This window comes from Protomyctophum bolini, assembly GCF_963924005.1.
Source record: "Protomyctophum bolini genome assembly, chromosome: 9".
NCBI classification, from domain to species: Eukaryota; Metazoa; Chordata; class Actinopteri; order Myctophiformes; family Myctophidae; genus Protomyctophum; species Protomyctophum bolini.
The window spans coordinates 25706932-25728971 of NC_137870.1; the positions used below are offsets into that span (position 1 = coordinate 25706932).

General features: G+C 41.5%; 3 protein-coding genes across 4 annotated transcripts; all 3 read left to right on the forward strand.

Annotated features, from left to right (window-relative positions):
- Positions 1-1843: 1843 nt before the first annotated feature.
- c15h3orf52 (chromosome 15 C3orf52 homolog) lies at positions 1844-15834 on the forward strand. 2 transcript variants are annotated; one of them, XR_013964589.1, is made up of 10 exons: positions 1844-2103; positions 3312-3377; positions 4588-4656; positions 5611-5746; positions 5923-6083; positions 6713-6783; positions 8815-8995; positions 9575-9702; positions 15303-15317; positions 15638-15834. XR_013964589.1 is itself a non-coding variant. In XM_080771905.1 (8 exons), exons 1-7 carry the CDS (start codon positions 2059-2061, stop codon positions 8990-8992), a joined length of 726 nt encoding a protein of 241 aa, XP_080628031.1. In that variant the 5' UTR covers positions 1844-2058; the 3' UTR covers positions 8993-8995; positions 9575-12300. The 2 variants fall into 2 exon arrangements, 1 of the variants encoding a protein (XP_080628031.1); XM_080771905.1 differs by lacking the exons at positions 15303-15317; positions 15638-15834 and having other exon boundaries at positions 9575-12300.
- cUnh3orf38 (chromosome Un C3orf38 homolog) lies at positions 12795-13682 on the forward strand (the record flags this gene model as incomplete). Its single annotated transcript, XM_080772889.1, has 1 exon — positions 12795-13682. The coding sequence occupies one exon, from the start codon at positions 12795-12797 to the stop codon at positions 13680-13682; it is 888 nt and encodes a 295-aa protein (XP_080629015.1).
- Positions 15835-15876: 42 nt separating the features above from the next.
- Positions 15877-20373, forward strand: guca1c (guanylate cyclase activator 1C; the record flags this gene model as incomplete). Its single annotated transcript, XM_080772890.1, has 4 exons — positions 15877-16071; positions 17441-17590; positions 19228-19315; positions 20228-20373. 4 exons carry the CDS (start codon positions 15877-15879, stop codon positions 20371-20373), a joined length of 579 nt encoding a protein of 192 aa, XP_080629016.1.
- Between the last annotated feature and the right edge of the window lie 1667 nt (positions 20374-22040).

A 22040-nucleotide genomic window follows, 5' to 3' on the forward strand; every position in this document is an offset into this window, starting at 1 on the left:
CCAGCGCTGGGGGTTAATCCGTCCCTGGACAGAGCTGGGGGACTGGGGACAGAGATATATAATGCTATTTGAATGATTGTTTGTAATCTGTAATTCACATAACTCGAGAACCGTTCGCCCCACAAACTTCTAATTGGACATGCGTGTTTCCACACCACCACAGTGCTCGATGTTGAGTCCGTTGGACCCACGGTTGTCCAGAACCAGCACAAAAGCATCTGCCCAGGCTCGGGACAGGACCCAAATCCAGATCACCCCTAAATCTCCATCGAGCTGGCCTGTTCGGACATCACACTGAACCCTTTTCCACCGGTTGGTTCCCAATGGGAACCGATTCAGTTATTTTTGGTTTATAGTCCATGAGCCAGAGCTCCAAAATTGGTACGTTAAATTATGATTTGAGTGTGCAAAACCATATACCTATAGATTGTTATCACCATGAAACTCCCCCAGTTGATTACTTACACAAAGACAATGATTTATTGTATTACAAATTCTGTATTACAAAGTTTGAATATGCAAATTAGTCATTATATAGGAATATATGCAAAAAATAGAAAATATGAAAAAGCTAACTAAGTAATCATATGAATTTACTTATTGATCCTATAAACAATTTAATGTAGGTATAGTTTGCCCACTCAGTTCATAACATTCCAATTTTGGAGCTCTGGCTCATGGACTAAGAACCAAAAAGAACTGAACCAGTTCCCATTGGGAACCAATGGGCTCTGACTGTTCTGACATCACCCCTAGTTCTGACATTGTAAAATCCACGTAACTCGAAAACCGTTCGCCCCACCGACTTCAAATTCGATCCACGCATTTCACAGCCCCACAGGGAACGCAGTGCCAGGTGCCGAGTCTGTCGGATAGCCAGTTGTCCAGAACCAGCACTAAAGTCTCTGCCTGCACTCTGGACCTGAGCACCCCTATATCTCCATATATGGAGCTGGCCTGTTATCACATCACAATGCATAGATTCCATATTGGGCATGCCTGACAAAGAACTCCATATATGGGCATAAAAGGGACACAGACATAATAACTGGGTGGGGCATTAATTTCCAACTTGCATTGGTTCCAAGTAGGCCAGTGCCCAACAGTACTTTATAGGCTATACCTCTAAAATCATAATAATTAACAATGATAAATGTGGTTGATTTTCAGCTGTTCCACACTACAGTCAACAGGCCATTGAGGCCAACCTTCCGACCTCACATTTTCCTGTAAATATCAATAATATAGCTGTCCCCTGGAGTCTCTGGACCACAGTTTGAGAACCACTGCAAGGCGACAAGATTTATTATGGAAGCAGACAGTAAGCAGACTGTAATGCCATGTATAACACTGCCATCTTGTGGCTATCTCTACAAATTGCAAACTGCATCACAACTACAAGTAGACAATTTACACTTAGGCCTACTAGGTCAACTGTGGTTTAGAAACATTATTAAATGTTAATAACTTAATATGAACATAAATAAATATAGTATTAGTGGTCATTACACTAGGACCTATAGGACTATCCAGCATTTTTTGTACCTGGTCAGCTGTTGCAACCAGCCCTGAAGATTATGGCAGATGACCAACCAGTCAAATATATTTTGACCGCTCAAAATATATGTATTTTAATAAAAAATAAAAATAAAACAATAATCCATTTGATGTAGGCCTACTTGTCTTGTTCTTAAGTAGCTCGATCTGGTCCATAGCCTTAAAGACTTAAAGCTATGACTATGTTATCTTTAAACTTCCTATTTTAGCATAATTTTACAAAGCGCAAATGTTAACGCCTTCTGACGTCATCGTCGAAACTCGAGAAGACGACACCTACCTATTTTGTTGCACCTGCGGGACCCGTGTTGTTGTCGCTGTACCAACAAATTACAGATTTACAAGCTGACAACGTGTTGCGAACTTGCGACGAACCGGTTTCTCTCATCCACGGTCAGACCTGGCCTGGGCATGTCAGCTTGAAGATCTGTGCATACGGCCAAGTTCCGGATTCAGAAAAGTTTCTGTCGTTCCAGCCGGCAACCAACCACTGACTGAATTATGACGGACAACATGGACACAGTGCCGTTGAAAACCTTCCCTCCGGTGAGTTCAATACAATACTCCATGTCCATGCTGATGAACTCCGTCTCCATGCGTGTTATTTGGAGCGAGCTGTGTCTCTTGACGTGGGCTGAGTAACTCAGCCCACGTCAAGAGACACAGCTGCCAGTAGTAGGCAGCCTACTGTAGGACAACTCAGCCTGAGTTGTCCTACAGTAGGCTGCCTACTACATCATGCTTACATTGTAAATATAATGTTATTATATTATACTATTTCCTGCGCCATATGTCCCTGTTTGTCCCATAAACTTTGTCTGTAGCCCTTGAGCCTGGACTAGGGGGGTTGGGGGGCTAGGGTGGCTGCATGGATGGGCTATTAGATAATATTTCATTTCATAAATTGAATGTTGAAAATGTGCCCGAAATAGGGAGGACAGGGGTAAATATGTTAATTAGATGAAAGGGGAATAGGTATGACTGGATGTATGGATGGCAGTGTAGTAGTATACATTATTACACATATTTAGGTCTGGATCATGGGGAGAGAGCCATGGAAGAGACATACACACACACACACACACACCCTCTTGGCCCTCCATATAGGACATGTTTAAGTTACAGTATAGCCCCAGAGCACACACACACACACACACACACACGCCCTCTTGGCCCTCCACATAGGACATGTTTAAGTTATATAGCCCCATTTACAGACATATACAATACTGCAGCACACACACACACACACACACACACACACACACATTTCATACGCACGTCACAGTCACACGTATATGTTACAGCACAGTTTACCATACATGGACAGTTTTGAGTCATCTCAGATTTACCATTGGCCATTGTTCCAGCACACACACCTGCTAGACGGCCAATGCACAATCCTACTGACCTACTACAGATGTGTGCATGTCATGTGCATACACACTGATGGTAATTCCCTCTATAAGTAGTATTGTTGAACAAAGGGAATCAGCTAGAGACTCGGATAGAGATGGAGTGGGACTGCAGATGGTAATGAACTGCAACTGAACTCGCAGACTCAGATGACCTGTCTCTCGCACCGGACACAAGACAGACTGACTTGTAATCTTTTCTAATAAAACATGTTTACTGAAGAGACGTTACGACCTGAGTCTCCCTGTTTCTCATTCTGCAATATCACATCAAGATCTTACAGCAGTTACTTTCTTGGGTAGGCTGTTTTAATGATTTCATGAATGTTTGATGATTAGCCCCAGCCTGCAGGTAATGAGGACCGTGGGAATGGTATCCACAGCAATGGTGCTGAGACAGAACCGGTGAGTTTTCCTGTCATTGCCCCTTTGGAATATACATTGTTTAATTGACTATTAAAGAACTAACACAACAGTATATCTGCTCCTTATGGTGGTGTCTTACTTTCCGTCTGATTTAGCTTGAGGTTGGGTCTTGAGATCTGTTTCTGCATCATGTTTTTGTGATGACCTGTGTGTACTTGCCACATAGCTGCTTGTATGGACCTGTTAACTTGTCTCCCCTCAGGGTTGCTCACTGACACTGTTCCCAGAGATGATGTTAAAGGCTGGGTTCCCCGGCTGTGATTACTACTTGCATACCATAGGATAAGATCAGATTGGCCTGTCATGCTGTACAGTAGACTAGTCAATCATTTGTGCTTTTTGGGGGGAAGATAGACAGAGATGTTTCCTATTGTTATATATTTAATTTGATAAAACGAAACTAAATTATTCTATGGGGGCAGCGGCTCAGGGGTAGAGTGACCGGATAGGTATCGCAAGGTTCCCAGTTCGAACCCGGGCTCCCCCAGAGTGTCGAAGTGTCTTTGAGCAAGACTGAACCCCTCATTGCTCCCGATGTGCGGGTTGGTGGCGCCTTATATGGTTTCCTCCGGCATCTGTGTGTGAATGGGTGAATGTAATGCACAATCTCTGTAAAGCGCCTTGGATAAAGGTGCTATATAAATGCATAATTATTTTTATTTTATTACCAACTATTGTCAACGCCCATTATCATCTCTAGAGCTGATGCACTAGTAGTAAATTAAAAGCTGTGTTCACAGGGGCAGATGCAAAAGATACAAAATGCAAAGCTGTCACGGTTTGCAGGTGTTAGGACCCAAGTGCAGGAAACAAAAAAAAGGCAGGACAAGAAGATCACATAAACGTCTTACTGGTTATTATTATCCCAGTTATTCATACTGGGAAAGACTGTGGTATAATTCAATCCTAGACCAACAGGGATACTTATGATTATCCCACTATGATACTTAACTGTCTAAAAACAAAGGTTACTTACTACTTTGTGGAATAATTGGCTGTAATAAAAACAATATTGAGGAAGTATCTCTTGAATAATGATGACATGATTGACATCACAGTTTATTGTTGCAATTTTTTTTTCTTTTATTCTTTTTTGTCTGATTATTGGAATGGTCTGTCCCTCTTAAAATGTGTAAAGAGTAGATGTCGTAATCCTGTGGAAAGTGACATGTGTCTGTGATTTACTCAGTTCCTTGTCAGCAACGGAGAGACGAGCCCCTCTTTGCACACAGTGGAGGGTCAGAACTCCCACAACCAGGTTTGAAGAATTTATTTATATATTACATTCACATATTGTTATTATTCTATTAACACACACACACACACACACACACACACACACACACACACACACAGATACAGTGAATATATGTATTGCACTCTGGGAAGTTCCAACGAATGAGAGGGACTTCCGGGGGATGTGACGATGTGTGTGTGTTTGGAGGGAAGTTGTTGTTCTGTGTGTTACGGGAGAGATGCTATCAAACAAAAATATATACTACTCTAAAAATAATACTCTTTTGAAGATGTTTCCCTATAGTGTGGTGCATTGCTGGAATTTGGCGGAAGTAGCAGGATTTTGGCAGAAGTACCGCTCAAGGAAATTACGTTGACGCTTTACAAATCTGTTTACATTCTCTGTGTATTGATTGGTGTTGTGATTGGTCGAAAAATATCCTATCCGGGGGAAATGCATCTGACGGATGTTCCGGACCGACACTTCCGCCAGGCATTTCTCTTTGCAGATGAGTAAGGCTGATACCGAGGCTAAGGACCAGGTGGTTCCCAGCTAAATGATGGAGAGTTGGTAACCAAATGGACCCTTATAGATCTTTAATGCTTGATAGCATAAATGGACCCATTTGGTTTCATTTTATGCTCTCAAGAGTTAAATTATTGTTAAACATCAAGTCTACACATTTAGAGCGAATGTAGAATTGTTATTTTGATCAACGTTCTCCTGTTATCTCCTATGGTACCAATACAGCATGGAATTATGGACAAAATCTTATTTAGCACAATATTCGTATCATTTTTGGGTCTGAGAGGCTGGTCTGTGGCTCAAATGCCAAATAGATAATGGGCATTTATAATATGAGAAGGGATGAAAACCCCTGGCCTATAATGATGTGCCCAAAATCTATATTCTTTATAAGTGTGTCTTACTCTGGTGTATATTGTATAAACTGTTTGGACGTTGTGTTGTTCCTAGAAGAGTGCGGTGTGCAGGTGGAAGAAAGAGATGAATGAAGTCATCTTCTGGAAAGTCAGGTCATGGATGGTGTTCATCGTCGTCCTGTTGGTCCTCATCCCCATTGTTATTGTGATCTCAATGGCAGTGTGTTCAGGTGAAAACACTCGCATCACAGTATTACTTCCATACACAAATGTTCATATTAACATTTTGTGGTTGTGTTTTGCACCACGGTTTGTGCTAGTTGATGGGGAATGTTCTGATTAATCGCATGATAATCGCAAAGAATTGAACACAGTTCAGTAACTGAACAGTGTTTTCCCTCCTCAGCGCTCCATGAGGATGTCGATGAGAAGTATGATCCGACGTTGTTTGAGATCCCTCGCCACTTCAATGGAAGCTTCCAGATGACCAATGAGATCTTTACAGAAGAGCTTCTCTCACCCTCCTCCAATCAGAGCAAGACCCTAGCTGCTGCACTTCAAGAAAAGGTTTGATCCAAGCCAATTATTTCTCATTTCTTGACAACTTTATTTATAATTGTTCAGGATGTTATGGACATGCAAACACATACAACCCCTAAATTTATAATAAGTATTAACATATGAATCTGGATTCAACTAGACCAGTATTTCTCAAAACCCACGCACGTACATTGATTGATTGATTGAATAGTTTATTTGACAGAATGTAAAAACAGCAAGTACTAGTAGTGTTGAGTACAGTCAACACTTATTAGCACCAAAAAAGAAATCTATGCACTCTTGTTTCCATTTAGGCACTATGCAATCAATTCATAGACAAGATTTAGACACAGGTATCAGTGGTACATAATGTGCACATAATGTACAGGTATATTAAATCATTTTGAAAATATAGTGAAAGTTTTATTTTATTTTTCCTGTCATAGCTATCATAGCTGATAAGTAACTCTGTTGGACTTGCATTTCATAGAGATAGCTTTGATCTCCTCTAACTGGCCTGTATTGTTTGTTTGTTTGTTTCTGTGCCCCACCCACTCACCCAGCTGGCTGGTGTCTATAGTGCTTCACATGCCCTGGGGCGATACTTCTCCTGTATGTATTGACTGTTTGTTTGTTTCTGTGCCCCACCCACCCAGCTGGCTGGTGTCTATAGTGCTTCACATGCCCTGGGGCGATACTTCTCCAAGGCTGACATTTCTTCTTTCAGGTAAACGGATCCTCTCTGGAGTATGCTCCATGATGATCACAACTCAAATGCAATTATGCATACAGTATTGCATATTATAGTGGTTCTCAAAGGGTGAGGTTGTTCCAAATGGACTTACAGGTCTACATCTCTGAGAGTGTACAAGGTTTGGTTCCTATAAGAGTCTTAGCTCTCGAGGAGTTGATCCCGTTTAAATGGCATACTATTTGTTCTGTGTGTCAGCCCCACAATGCATAATAAACACACAGGCAGGCAGCTCTTGCCTTTGACACGTTTATGTCCAAGCGGTGAGTATGGCATCAGTATCTGCGTGATCAGAATAAACAATAATCAGCATAGACAAACAAAATAAACATTTCAGACCAACAAACATTTCGCTCCAGTGTTTGAACAACACAGTGACGTACCTGCGGTCAAAAACCATTGCCCTTCCAGGTCAATCCTCCCTACCAGTTCCAGAAAACCAGACGCTTATAAAGCCAACAGCGCCACCCCATGGTCCCAAAATATTTTGACAATTCCACTCATTTGGCCATTACAGTTCCATTTGTACTCTCTCAGAGTTATGGTGGTCCTTGAAATTAAAATAAAAAATTGAGAGCCACTTCATGGTAGCCTATTGCAGTTTTATAGCAGACGTGAAGTCCACATACCTGCTCAAATGTCGTGATGAAACCGGTTTCGGAAACTGTTCCAATTCCAAATTGGATGGAACCGATTCCGGTTCCTCAAGGCAAATCCCATTCCAGTGTGGCCCCTCTAACCTTTGGTTTCCCTCAGGGTTCCATCATCGGCCCCATCCTCTTTCTGCTCTATATGCTCCCACTAAGCACACATTAAAAAACATATCCTTTCATTTTTATGCAGATGATGTTTAGCTCTATTATTTACCACTGAATATGGACAGCACCGACCCCGCTCAGCCGCTGTTGAAGTGTCTCTCCGACATTAAATCATGGATGAATACAAACTTTCTCACTTTGAACAAAAGTAAGACCGAAGTCATCATTTTTAACCACGACCCAAGCTCTCCCATCACCATCATCCCTCTCGGGTCCCCTCAGTACCAACATCCGGCCTTCAGTTAAGAGCCTTGGCATCACGTTTGACAGCAATCTAAAATTTGATAAGCAAATTCTTGTGGTCAAGGTCAATCATTCTCTCCTGATTGTGCCTGATACACAGTTCAGGACCAGAGGAGACTGTGCTTTCGCCGTGGCCGGACCCAGTCTCTGGAACGCGCTGCCGCTCTATGTTCGCTCTGCTCGGTCATTGACTGCTTTCAAATCCTTATTAAAGATGAGTGGCCCAGGAAATAATTCCCCATTCATTTTCCCCATAGGCTTTTCAAAAAGTAGTTATTTAAAGACGTTTACACCGCGGACCAAGCCAACTCGGCTCGTGACAAATCATGGCAATAAACACAATGTTTAGGGCAGTTCAAATAATTAGAAAGAAGAAAAAAAAGGCAGGGTATCACACTTTTTGTTTTCGTTGGGACTGCGACACTCTAGTCTATAGCCTGCCTATGTACTATGTACCGTTACTCATGTACCTACCTATGTACTGCTTCGTTATTTTGATATGTTTCTCTGTGTTGACACTTTGTTTTAATGCTTTTCCTTCCTTTTTTCTTTTATCTGTCTTCTTATCTTTTTTGCCTCGGCCGTTAGAAATGTGATGAAGTTTGGTTTGATTTGATTTGAATGCTGGATCCAGTTCCTCCAGTTCTGGGTCCCAACCCTAATTCTTATATGCTTCCAACATCAAGTGGGATACAACTTTCCCGCTCTTCATGTGTGTAATTCACCAGACATCACCTAGTTGTGCAGACTGTTCAAGCTGTGTTTGTTTATGTCCAGCCACCAGAGGTGGTCCTGTTTCGTGCTGTCATGCACATCGTCCCATGATCTATGATTGGTCTTGTTTAGAGAGGAAAGGCAGACAGAGAAATATCCTGTTCTAAAATCTGCTTGGGTTTGACATTTAAAAACCTGTATGAATCTTGCCTTTTGATTTATCTCTCCAAAGGAACGGTTCAGTCATCGGCGAGTATGGGCTGGAGTTTCTTATGCCCAGAGAGCATGGCGAGCTGCAGAATTTCACTTTGAGTCGTGAGATTGTGTACAACGTATTGAGACAGTTCCTCTATGACCAGGAGACTGAGGACCCGCTGTACATCGACCCTGCTTCCCTAAACATGTCATGAAAGGTGAGAAGTGTTCTCTGGTCTTATACAGCATTGTAAATCAACGTTTCTCCCACCAGTAATTCAGGGCCCAGAATGTAGTTGCACATCCTTAAGTGTTCATCAACATTTTAAGGACAATTTATGCTTTGCGCCAAGTGTCAAACGTGTCTGACAACATTGTGAATTTTGAGGAATCATACTGTCTGCACCTCGCCAACAGCATTGCCACACACCGAAAACAAGGAAGTGAATGTAGTCTCATGCATCACTTGGGTAACTAACTACCTTATTACCAGTAATGAATGTATTCTCATGCATCACTGGGGTAACTACCTTATTACCAGTAATGCATCACTGGGGTAATTACCTTATTACCAGTAATGCACAAGACTACCTTTCCCCTGTTATGCTGTTGGGAAGAAATTCAGTATTTTTGTCATTTTATATATAAAAAGGAAAAGTCAAAGACTTTTTCAAAGGTGATATACAGTTGCTGGCGTATGATTTGGGCTGCTGTAGATGATGACAGCAGAGTAGAGCAGAAGTTGACATGTGAACATATACCAACACACATTGCCATATGCTGCATCTTTACCACAGGATGTCACAGTGAAGACGATATGATGAAACACCATGAGACAAGGTTGCAGAGCTTCCTGGACTCTATTTACATCAACGGAGATGGTGTGAAAAGTGCAATTCCTGTTCAAGAATATGAAGAAAATGAGGTTTGTGATTGTTTAAGGTTGATATAATCACCCCATTAACCTAGGACTACTGACAAATGCACCTGGACAGTTGACATACTGTACTCACATACAGTATAAAACAATGTTGCAGAACATACATACAGTACCAGTCCAGTGGTTCCCAAACTTTTCAGGTTGAGACCCAAAAGAGAGATTAGACGTTTGCCCAGGACCCAAACTTGTAAAAATAGCAGATCTACAAGCGTACAACGTGTTACTTAGTTTTGCGAGCATGTAGCTATTTTCACTACTTTTTTAAGTGGTGCAACCACTTCTACAACCAGCTCGCAATGTCCGTGTGTGTTTTTTTTTTTTAATGAATGGAATTTCTTAGATTTCTTTCTTTCTTTTTTTCCAAAAATATTTTATTTCGTTTTATATTTAAAAAAAATGTGTCCCATTGTCAATGGGAATTTAATGTTTTATGACAAATCTACACAAATAGCTGGACATGGCTATGTCATACACGTAAACACAAACATTGAATACAAAAGTGAGGACGCAAATTGTGATTGGCCAGAATAAGATGATGTATGATCATGATGACGTATGATGATAAGAGTGCCCCTCACTTCACACGCGTGTGATTTTATTAAAAGTAGGAAAAGAATATAGGAGTTTTACTCGTGACCCCCAAAAATTGGTTCGTGACTCACAAATGGGTCCCGACCCAGTGTTTTGGAAACAGTGCAGTCGGCTATACTGTAGTGTGCATTGGGCAGACCAATAGCAGACTGAAAAAGCCTAGACATTTATTTTGGCTTGTTGCCTGAAGAGAACTCTTGAGGAGCTGACTCTCTCCAAGGTGGTTTGAACTGAACTGAGTTCATACATAATGTCTTTATTGTTTTTCCAATCCGTTATGTAACTCAGGTAGTTTAAGTTTGAGACAATGGCAATGTTGTAAACATGTGTCAAGAACTGGCCAAGTGATCTTTGGCTCAAACTTTTCAACACAGGGTTTATTATATTGTATTATCATTTACTTTCATCACTATCAAGTTGTAAAGTGTATATAAGCATGAGAAATTAGGTGAAATGAGCATTATCTTTTCTTAGACAACCACTGCCAAATGTAATCAATGTAATAATATATTGTCTAACTTGAATCTGGCACATAACTGCGTATACAGTACTTAGGGTACACAGTATAAGCAGATACGATACAGTATGTATATTTTTGTTTGGTTTTGGGTACAGAGAAAATCTCTTTCAATCGTGATATTTCAAAGCATTACAAATTGCACAATTGCAATTGCAGTATTATTTGTTTGTAAATTTGTTGAATAACCACTAGAGGTCAGGCAGGCTCCAAGTTCATGTATCTAAATTATAATGAAGTTGGCAACTGTTGCCATCTCACTCTGTCTCTCTATCTATCCACTCAATATAATAAATCGCCATGCTAATAGTAGCTTATTTAGGAGTAGGGGGGATTGTTATTTTTATTTTCTGCATGGTATTAAATATGTTAATACTAGGTAACTTAAATACAGTTGGGGTGGTTGTATATTGTCTCCCTTCTATTGAGACATGGTCAATACATAGTCAATGTATCCCCTGAGCAAGCAGGCAGGCTCTATTAGCTCAATGGTCAAAAAATAAAATAAATACAGCACCGGGTTCAAATCTGGGTTAGAAGAGGAAAGTTACACTGTTTAAACACAGAGATATCAAAGTGTTATGAATAGTTAATTCTGCTGTTTATCTGAATTATTAAAGGATTATTTCAGATTGTTGGACTTAAAGCTGTAGGAAATACCATACTTGCCGTTAATATAGTATAGTATAGTAATATAGCAAAGGTATTCATTGATTGCCTGTGGTGGGAGTTCTGGTTTGGTTTTGGTCAGTTACTGTTCATAAAAAGTAACTGAGCTACACTGAAAGTTCTTTAAAAATAAGTAGCTATAGCTATACTACAAGGTACTTAGTAAAAGTAGCTTGAAGCTATACTTTGTACATAATAATAATAATAATAACATGGCTGTGGACATGTTATGATATTGTGCGATCTAATAAAACACACAATTGTGTAAAGTCTACGGATGGATGGAGAAGGATAATTATTCATTTGATGTGATGACAAAGATGACCACTCGATTATAGCTCACCTGCTATGTTGTGTGCATGCAACCGAAAATGTAATTATGTAAATAGTTGAACTACTTTGTATATTATTATGTCATTGAGCCACTGGCCACAAGCTACTGTCTATTTACTATTTAGGTCCTACTTATAAGCTACTGCCCAACACCATATGTATATAGGTATAGTAGGCTACAGTACAGTATATACAGTACACATCTATGTGCTGTTAGTATAACGTATGTGTCTTTGTATAATGGTGTTTCCTTGTTAACAGTTTTCCCTGTTTGCTATGTTAAATGAATGACCAATGAGAGACATGCATCGAGTCAATTTCCTTGATTAGTAAACATTCAGACGCTGAGTATGTTTCCCATTGATCCAGGACGCTTTTAACCTGTAATAAACCAAGATATTCCACTTAATGGACTTATTGTTTCTATCACATCCCCTCACATACCTTCTCTTTCTAAGAAACGCTGAGGTTTAAAAAATAAATACAATTAAAAAAAAAAACGTTTCTCTGTAGTGAAATACCTCTGGTGTTGAATGGGGTCTGGTACATTTTCTGAGCACTATGGATTTGACCTTGCACTTATTAGAATGGGTTGTAATGAATTATAGTAAAATAGATTATCTACAAATGTATGTGTAATTATGTGCTATCTACAAATGTATGTGTAATTATGTGCTTTTTTCCACTTGCATGTTCAGAATCAGACCACCAAGTTCCTTAAACATAAACATATCACATCTTATCCATTGTGTCAATAATGCAATAATGGTGTGATGCAGGTGAAAAAACTTCAAGTGAGCGTGTGCAAATTGGTATTGTCAGGCCTACATGGCAACGGTTTGCGGTGAGGGTGACATCAAACCACAGCTGTGCTCAGTCTATAAAAGCTGACATTGAGACACGGACATATACGCAGAGCTGTGGAGACAGAAACAGAGGTAGTTATTCAGACAGAACTGCTAGTGTCATGTCGGGACTTTCCCATACAGAGCGTAGTGGGTGCGCAGAGATTCTGAAAACATTGACAAAAAGTGACTTAGAGTCACTCAGTAGCACAGTTACAAATAACATGATTGCAGTGGAGAATGCCCCAGATGAGGCCATAAATGTAATTCTCTCCTACACTAATGATGCAGAGGAGTTGCTGAAACGTAAGAAGGTGCATCGCGACAGCATATTCAAGTACCTCGCGAAGGAGGGCGTTGTGATCGCCCCCAACAGTGAGAAACACCAGCTAGTGAAAAGGACATTGATGTTTTGGTCATCAGGAAATAGCCACGGCCAAAGACCAGCGTTGCCCGAGCCGCAGTCTCCCGCACAAAGCCTGTCTGTTGCCACAAGGGAGAGCACTGGGGCCGGGTCTGACTCGCTTGCCATGGGCAAGCAATTCTGCCAGTGGTTCTTCCAGATCCTGAACAGCCAGAACCCCTCGCTGGGCCAGCAACCTCAGGCCTGGGGCCCACAGCACTTCTGGCCAGATGTTAAACTAAGTCTCCTGTCTAACACTGACATGCAGTCGAAGGCGGAGGAGTTTCAGGGGGCTGAGCTGGTGAGCCTGCGTTTGTTGGCCCTAGCTAAGGAGGAGCAGCTTCTCCTTAGCCCCAACGTGGCGCCCGAGGGCCTGCAGGTGCAGGCCTCCCCGCACGGCCTGCTGCGAGTGGCGGTGGCCGGGTCCATCCACAGAGACGGAGCCTGCCTCGGGGTCTATGAGCAGGTGTCTGGCCTCATCCGCACCCCGCTGGACAACAGCTGGAAGATCAAGTTTGTCAACCTGAAGATCAGTGGCCAGAATGCTCTGCCTGGACTCCCCGGAGGAACTCCGGGCCTAGGATGGAACCAGGCAACGTCCACTTAGACCAAACGCCTTAGTGGACTCTCAAGGAAACAAGAGCACTGGGCAGTACATGATTTTCCAAAACACTAAGAAAGGCTAAGACTAAGGAATTAAATAGTAGAAAATGAGGCTTCTTTTGGATTGCACATCTCACAAAAAAACAACAGTTGTCTATAGAGCTATCCCTATGTCATGTATTTTCTCAATGATGTCCTACCCACGCTCAAATGTAACAAATTCAGCCACAAATGAGCCACAGAGTGGGTTGGAATATCAGGGCAAGCCAATCAGCAGCATACGCTTGCCATGTCATGGCATGAAGTTCACTTCTATTCACGCCACGGCCTATGCTGCCTTCAAATGCCTTCACAGACACTGTACCGGGATTGAAGAAAAAGGGGCAATCTGGTCAAATGGGCTTCTGGTTTAATAACATAGTAATGGTCAAATAAAATAAAAATAAATACCTATTAATTTAATTTTATTGCCCTAAATTGAAGTTTGTACTGTAGCTTGTGTAGTTAAACTTTATTTAATTTAAGAACGTATATGCAAGCCCACATCGCTTAACACCAACATAGAGATTATAAATGTTCATAAGAGCTGCTTATATTTATCTCTGCCAGCAGTGCTACGTATGTTTTGTAAAAAATAATAATCAAAGATGCATTTTATATAATTGTCTTCTTTGTGTCACTGTAACCTATACTAGGCTACTTCTTTCTTAATTTGTTCACTGTAACCTAATTTCTTTGTGACACTTCTTTCTTTGTGTCACTGTAACCTATACTTGCAGTCAGAAATATCCCTTTAAGCCCTGTCAGTGTCTCCCTTTATGTTACACACGGAGGCAGAGACGCATAAGTCAATTATGTGAGTAGGTTCATGGTCCTAGACACGCAAGGCCAAGGGAGTCCCCCTCTCACAGTCATGTGAGTCAGGCTATATGTCTTTGGTAGTGGTTGGAAAACATGATCCAAGAGGAATACATTTACACATTATTCACATAGAAAATGGGTTTATGGAAATCAGTGGAACATAGATTAGACTGAAGAATAGTAAATCAGGATTATAGAACAAGCTCTTCTCATCTTTACCTCAAACAGAGTTCATTCCCCAGCAGGGCTGGTCCTGAGCAATTTGATGCCCTAGGGCCTAGGCAAGATTTTTCCTGATATATACTTCCTTAATATCAACTATGTCCACGATCACAACACCAGAGGGAGTTCCACAAACCATGTTCAACCCAGATTTGGCTCAAACAAGGGGTTAAATTAATTTAGCTCCTATGCCACCAAAATGTGGAACACCCTACCAACACACGTTAAGAAATGTGAATCCCTGGACTCCTTCAAAACCGCTCTCAAACAGCATTTTAATACTGACTTACTTATTGCGTCTGCAATTCGCAACTGGCCCCTGTAAAAGAGAAAATAAAGTCCCCCCCCTCTTTATTAATTGCGCAAGCAGAGAATGCAAGTACTGCGATCGGCTGGGTATGTATGTATGTATGTATGTATGTATGTATGTATTGTGGCGACTGGTACACAAAACCCAGGAGACAACCAAGGTTGCCGAATAACGTGGCGTTTAATCACAAAATCAGGTAATAACAGGAATCACTTTTCTTTTATCTTTCAGATTCAACAGTTCAAGGTAGGTGGTTCAACATAAAGTTATGTTCCTTTTTTCCAGGTGGAGTGGAGGAGTGGTCGTTGAAAGCAACAGCAGGAGTGGGAGTCACCTGGGCCACATTGTCACCGCTATACGTCTGTGACCCAGGAGACAACATCAAAACATAAATAAATAAATAAAATATAAAGAAATGCATAATAACAGTGAAATAAATAAACATTTGTAAATTGTCACACAAATACATTTAATTATTTGCATTCTTTTATATATATATTGCACGTATTTCTTTATTTTTTTTAATATTGTAGTTTTTGTCCTCCACACTTCCCCCTCCTTCCCAGTATTCCAGAGATGTCCTGAGATGTCATGGGAAGCCCCTGGCTGCCACTTATCCCATTAAAGGGTTATCTCTGCTTATGGCCATCAAGGGTCTGAGAGATTACCAGGCGTGTCAGTGTGGGACCCAGACTGCCACCAGTGTCAAGAGCTGCAGGCAACCCAACCTCCGCCGCCCCCCGCCAGTGCTCTGCACGCTCCTGGACCGCGCTTTTTTAGTGAAGCCTTTAGTGGAAGCATAACAATGGGTTCCAATGGCTCTACCCTGGATGATATCCTGGAGCAGGACATGCATCACTGGTACACTAAGTTCATGAGGGATTCTCCCTCGGGCCTCATCACTCTGTTTGAGCTCAAGCTCATGCTGCAGATGAACGGGATGTCAGTGGAGGCCAACAGCTATGTGGATCAGATCTTCATCACCTTCGACATGGACGGGGTAGGGCGACACAAACACCTGCATTTCACACCTTGCTGGGATTTGACTAACCCTTGCATTACACGGCCACTTAGTAGGCCTAAGGTCCATGGTTCTTTCCCTGGATTGTCAGGAGGGTCTTGGGCACTGGTTCTCAAACAGTGGGTCGAGACCCATTTTTATGTTTCCCACATGTTTCTCCTGTTTTTTTCCGGGCGGGTTATCAGCCCTCAGCCCAACCCCTGGGCCAGTGGAATCACTTTGTCTGGTCTCTACCCTTCGACCTGTTCGGCATGGGGGACATATGTCACCGGCCCAAGCCCAAGGAGTACTCTAACAGTACGTTTTAACAGCGGGCGACAACCCGGCAACTACTGGCGATAGAGGCGATAGCAGGCGAACAGGCGATGGTTGAAAAGTGGGCGGAGTGAAAATAGCCGATCTACAAGCTCACAACACAGCGTGAAGCGATGCGAGTTTGTGTCCCAGGCAAACATCTAATCTCTCTTTTGGGTCATGAGCTAAAAAGTTTGGGAACCACCGGTCTAGGGCGCGTCATGGGTGGGTAGAGAGCCCGATCTTGCGTTTGACCATATCAAATGTGTAAAACAAAAAAGAATTATGTCAATGATATAACAAATATATGAATTGCATATAGGCCTGCTACATGAGTGAGTGGAATTCCAGCAGGGAGTCAAACTTTGGCACAATATTACATGTTGAACATACTGATGCTTATATCCAGAACAGCTTACGCAAGTGAACAAGTGGACTCATTGCTCTGAGACTATAAGAAGACATGCATTCCCTTTTGGAGATGTAACCCTTTCTGATAAATAAAAAATGGAGGACCCAATATAAACAAGTTATATATGGTGCGTTCACAGTTTCACACCTCAGAGAATCCTCAGAGAAATCCTGTGCCGTATATATACGGCACTGGATTTCTCCTCCCATTCACTTGCATTAAGTTGCTCAAAAGTGCATGAGGCGATTTCACTCCTCCTTCCGAGTAGGAACAGTGCATTCTGGGATTGATCAGTGCCTTCTTTTAAAACTCTTTTAAAAACACATCTGTATGCCAAGTGTTTTTCCTAATATTGTTTTTAATTGTTTTATTGACCTGTTAGTTTCTTCATGTTTTATTGTCTCTGATGTTTTGATGCTTTGTTCATTTTTAGCCTGCAGGGTTCAGTTACCCTATACCTTTTAATGCATTTATTCCCCTTTTTTCCTTTTTTACATTTTAGGCATTTATAGATGACGATGATCTTATAGAACAATATACAACATGTGCACCTAAAGAGCAATTCCAAGTATACAGATTTACAACCAAATCTCTCTCTCTCTCGCTCTCTCTCTCCCCCTCCACCTCCTCTGTTTCTAAAAGGATGGATACATTGACTTTGTGGAGTACATAGCGGCAGTGAGTCTGTTACTCAAAGGTCAAATCAACCAGAAACTCAAGTGGTACTTCAAGTTGTTTGATCAAGATGGGAATGGAAAAATCGACAAGGATGAAATGGAGACCATATTTAAGGTGGGGGTTTAATAGTATGAATATTGCATTATAAGATCACCCTCCATCTGGGGCCTCTTATCAGTATGTCCTGAATCGCAAAGCTTTACCCTGGATTGTTCCAAGAAAGGCTATAAACTACTAAACATGACATGTGTTTGTGGGCCTGCTTATCTAATCCCAAACACAAACATAGTTTTCACTGCAATCAGAACGTCCCAATGGCCCGCCCAGTAGTATACTGCCTGTGTCATAGTGTCCCTGAGGCCCAGTGTAATTATTTTTAGGTGCGTTATAGCCCCTCCTATGCCCAGCTGTGTGTGGGCTAGCCCCCCTCAAAAAGTGAGGGCAGAAAAGTTCTCATTCCGGCCAATCACTATTGGCCGGAATGTGACGATGTATGATGATAAGAGATGTATGATGGCCCGGACGGTTAGCTCAACCCAGAGTAATCTAGTAAGAGAGTAATGACACTCCCGTTGACTCCCATTGTAACAATGGAATGCGGAAGTGCTCATTCTATCTCAATGGAATAGTTCTAGCCATAGGAGCAATGTTTGGAACTATCGCCCATAGGCACCCGCTTTGCGGCGAGATCAAAGCGTGTCACCACTCTCTTACTAGATTACTCTGGCTCAACCGTCTGGGCACCTAGGCTGCCCAGACGCTTCACACAGGTGTGATCTTTTTTTTCTTTTAACTTTCCTGGGGTATTTACAATTTACAATACTTTTACTTCTACTCCACTATATCTCAGAGGCAAATATACTTTTTCTCCACTGCAATTATTTGTCAACTTTAGTTACAAGTTACTTTGTAGATTTTGATTACAAAACATACTTAAGCACTGCAGTCCTATATAGGTCTACATGTTTGCCGTTGAGACACGTTGTGAGCTTGTAGATCTACAAAGGATTTTTATACATTTATTTATTTGAAAACTTAAAATGGGACCGTCTGCACAATGAGTATACTCATTTCCAAACATGAACAAGTCTTACCTTGAAAAGAAACTGCATGCAAAAATGCATGATTCAGATGCAACAACTTAAAATGTACTCTGTTTCTATCTTTATAATACCACACCCCGCTAACAGTCTATTATCACACCTGTTATAGAGTGAACACTAATGATTACTATGAGAATATAGAGGTATCTAAAAATAAGCTTTTGTAAAAGCAAAGGTGTCATTCTGTAATTGGAAAAGATAGAGTCTGCAACACTGGTATGAAAACTCAGCTCCACTGGTTTATTTGATTCAACGTTTCGATCCCTTAGGATCTTCATTCTGTAATTGATTAAATTGATTGAATTATTTGAGTGTTAGTGTATTTACATGTCAGTACTGTGCGTAAGCCTGTCTGTCTAATTCAGTGTTATGTGCAAACACCATGTTGCTGTAAGTTAATTACACAGGGTCACTGTGTGCTGCTAGTTTCCTATGACCCGGGTCAGAGGTCTAAATTAGTCCCAGATTACACAGTGACCAGAGGACTGCAGTTGAAAGTCATTTCGAAAGGATTTTCAACTGCACTCCAGGTCATATGCAGTGGTGGAAAAAGTACTATTTGTTTTACTTAAGCAAATTGATACTGCAATGTAGAAAGTAAAAGTCCTGTATTAAAAATGTACTGTACATATATACTTCTGTCACCAGGCTGTTCAAGACATCACCAGATGTTATGAACCGCCTCCCGAGGACATGGTGACTCTGGTCTATGACAAGATCGATGTCCATGGAGAAGGTAAGAAAGACAACTCTAAGACACAGATCCAGGAACCACCAGCATCCAAATTGACCCTTACAATTCAATTCAATGGGCTTTTTATTGTCAAAGCAAAAAGTAGGACAATACAATCAGGTACAGATCAGTTATTTCACGTGTGTGTGTGTGTGTGTGTGTGTGTGTGTGTGTGTGTGTGTGTGTGTGTGTGTGTGTGTGTGTGTGTGTGTGTGTGTGTGTGTGTGTGTGTGTGTGCGTGCGTGCATAATTTGAATGTGTCCTTATTTTATCATGGCTTTACCCAAATACAGCTCAAGTGGAGTTTTTGGCCATTATTGTGGATATCCTTTTTTTCTTTTTTTTGTCTGACTTCATCATTCTAATCAATGGATAAACCACCTAACTCCTCAAGTTGGAGTTAGGTGGTTTGACTGACAGTTTGAGGATCCAATGGAGTTAGGACTTACTGTAGGAGGTTTAATCGGAAGTGCTTTTTAAATACTTTTAATTGGTTCAATATTTGTAAAACCTACACACAGACGTAAGGGTGTTCAATAACAGATTTATTAAATAAAAGTAGCTAAATTTAGTTAGCTGGTATCTGCCCGACAGCGACAATATTTAGCCTTAATTTATAATATAATGGAAGTCAAAGGTGGTCAGATTGCTCAAACAGAGCTGATGACATATAGTACTAACCGAGATCCACATGGAAGCCATTAGACCACATCTTACCCAAATTATTACCTGTCCTGAGTCTACAGATGAAAAATTATTAATTACCGAACTGCCACATTTACACACTGATGTGGAGACATAACAACAATAATAATATTTTGAAAATGAAAATGTAAAATGCTGCTCAACTATATGCACACGTCTTGGTTGCCTTGTTGCTCTTTGTAGATGTTTGTCTTTGTTTGTTTCCCTCAGGTGAGCTTACGCTGGAGGAGTTCATTAGCGGTGCAAAGGACCATCCTGACATCATGGAGATGTTGAGCCAAATGATGGATCTCACCAAAGTCCTTGAAATCATCGTACTAGGTCAAAGGCCGAAGCCCAAAGCAATCAAGTCTTAGCATCAGAAGCAGTGACGTAGACTCCGTGGGGGCGGCGGGGCTCGAGGAATAAGGGCCGATTCATACTCCTATTTTAGAGCCGAATAAAAGTCGGTTTGGCTCTGTAGAGCCTACAATGTGACATCATTTGAGGTTCGGTGGGGCGGGTACCGTCCTAAAGTCGTCTCTTCGGTGCTACTGAAAATTTCTGACGAGCCGAAATCATTTCGGCACTACAGCGCCGAAACAGCGGTAAAATAGGAGTATGAATCGGCCCTTAGACCTGAATATATCATTACTCTATGGAATATTCGCCTCGGTCCGTCCCGTTTGTACCGCGCCAGATCGTGCCGCGACCGCAATTCTCTCTTTGCATTGACTTTGTATGTAATCGCGCCACTCTAACCATCCAAGTCTGAACGCACCTTAACACCTCTTTTGTCCTGGCCAGGGGGCCGGGGGTTGGTGGGGGGTGGACCTTGTTGCCTGTGCACTTGTACACCAGCCAAAATTCTCACACGCACAGAATACAAAACTCTGATGCTGGCATTCAAAGCAACCAAAGGCATGGCTCCCCCATATCTCACAAGTATGATCATACCCTACAAACCCTCCCGTGCACTCAGATCAGCCAACGCAGGGAAGCTGGAGGTACCTTCACTAAAAACGCCGGGACAACGCTCCACACGTCCCAAACTCTTCTCCCTTCTGGCTCCAAAACTATGGAATGCACTTGCCATCACAGTCAGAACTGCAGCCTCACTCCCAATCTTCCGCCGTAGTCTGAAAACCCACCTCTTCAGACTCCACCATGGCCCGTAGCACTTGCCCTAGCCTAGCCCCTTAGATATATTTTATGTCGACTTGGATAGTATTTTAGACAGACTTATAGCTCGTTACGTAGACAGCACTAGAATTGTAGTCATAGCACTTTATAGTACACATGTATATTGTATAATATATAATATAGTATAGTATGTATAGTTGACATAGATACTCCACTGTTACGTTCTTAGCTTATACACGATTTATGATAACTACTTTTTATATATGTGATGTATGACACGCTTTGTTTTTGCTTAAATGTAAGTCGCTCTGGATCAAGAGCGTCTGCTAAATGCCTAAATTGTAAATTGTAATGCAGATCAGGCATTCAAATGCTAATCTGGTGGCTTGTTTTCACCTGCCAGGTAGGGTATGCATAGTAGGCCTACTGTACAATATGCTACTTGTACACAATGAGGTGTAGCCAGATGACTCAGTGCAATCATGGCATTTAAACATGCTCTTCTGTTTATAATCTAAACACTAACACGTTTAAAAAGTGTTACACATACCTTAGGGTGGTTCTATTCCTTTGGCTAACCTTTTATTGCAACAGTTCACAAATCTTACTGCTGTGTTCGCATTGTTGTATTTCTCCCATTAGACATTGGAGTTTTTTGTAATTGGTCATGTTTTCAAACTCACTTTGGGTGTGTGCAATCTGTGGGAAGTATGCGTACCCTTTAGGTATCTGATACCTATAGGTAAGGCAGGTGAATAGAAAGTGTAGCTCCGTTTGCACCATATGTTGTGTACCAATTAAGACCCAGATTATATCCCCATGCTGGCTGTGGAAATGGAATGCCTTTACAGGGTGAAGCAGCTAATGTGGCCTGGGAAAGGGAACTATGGAACTCTGCTGA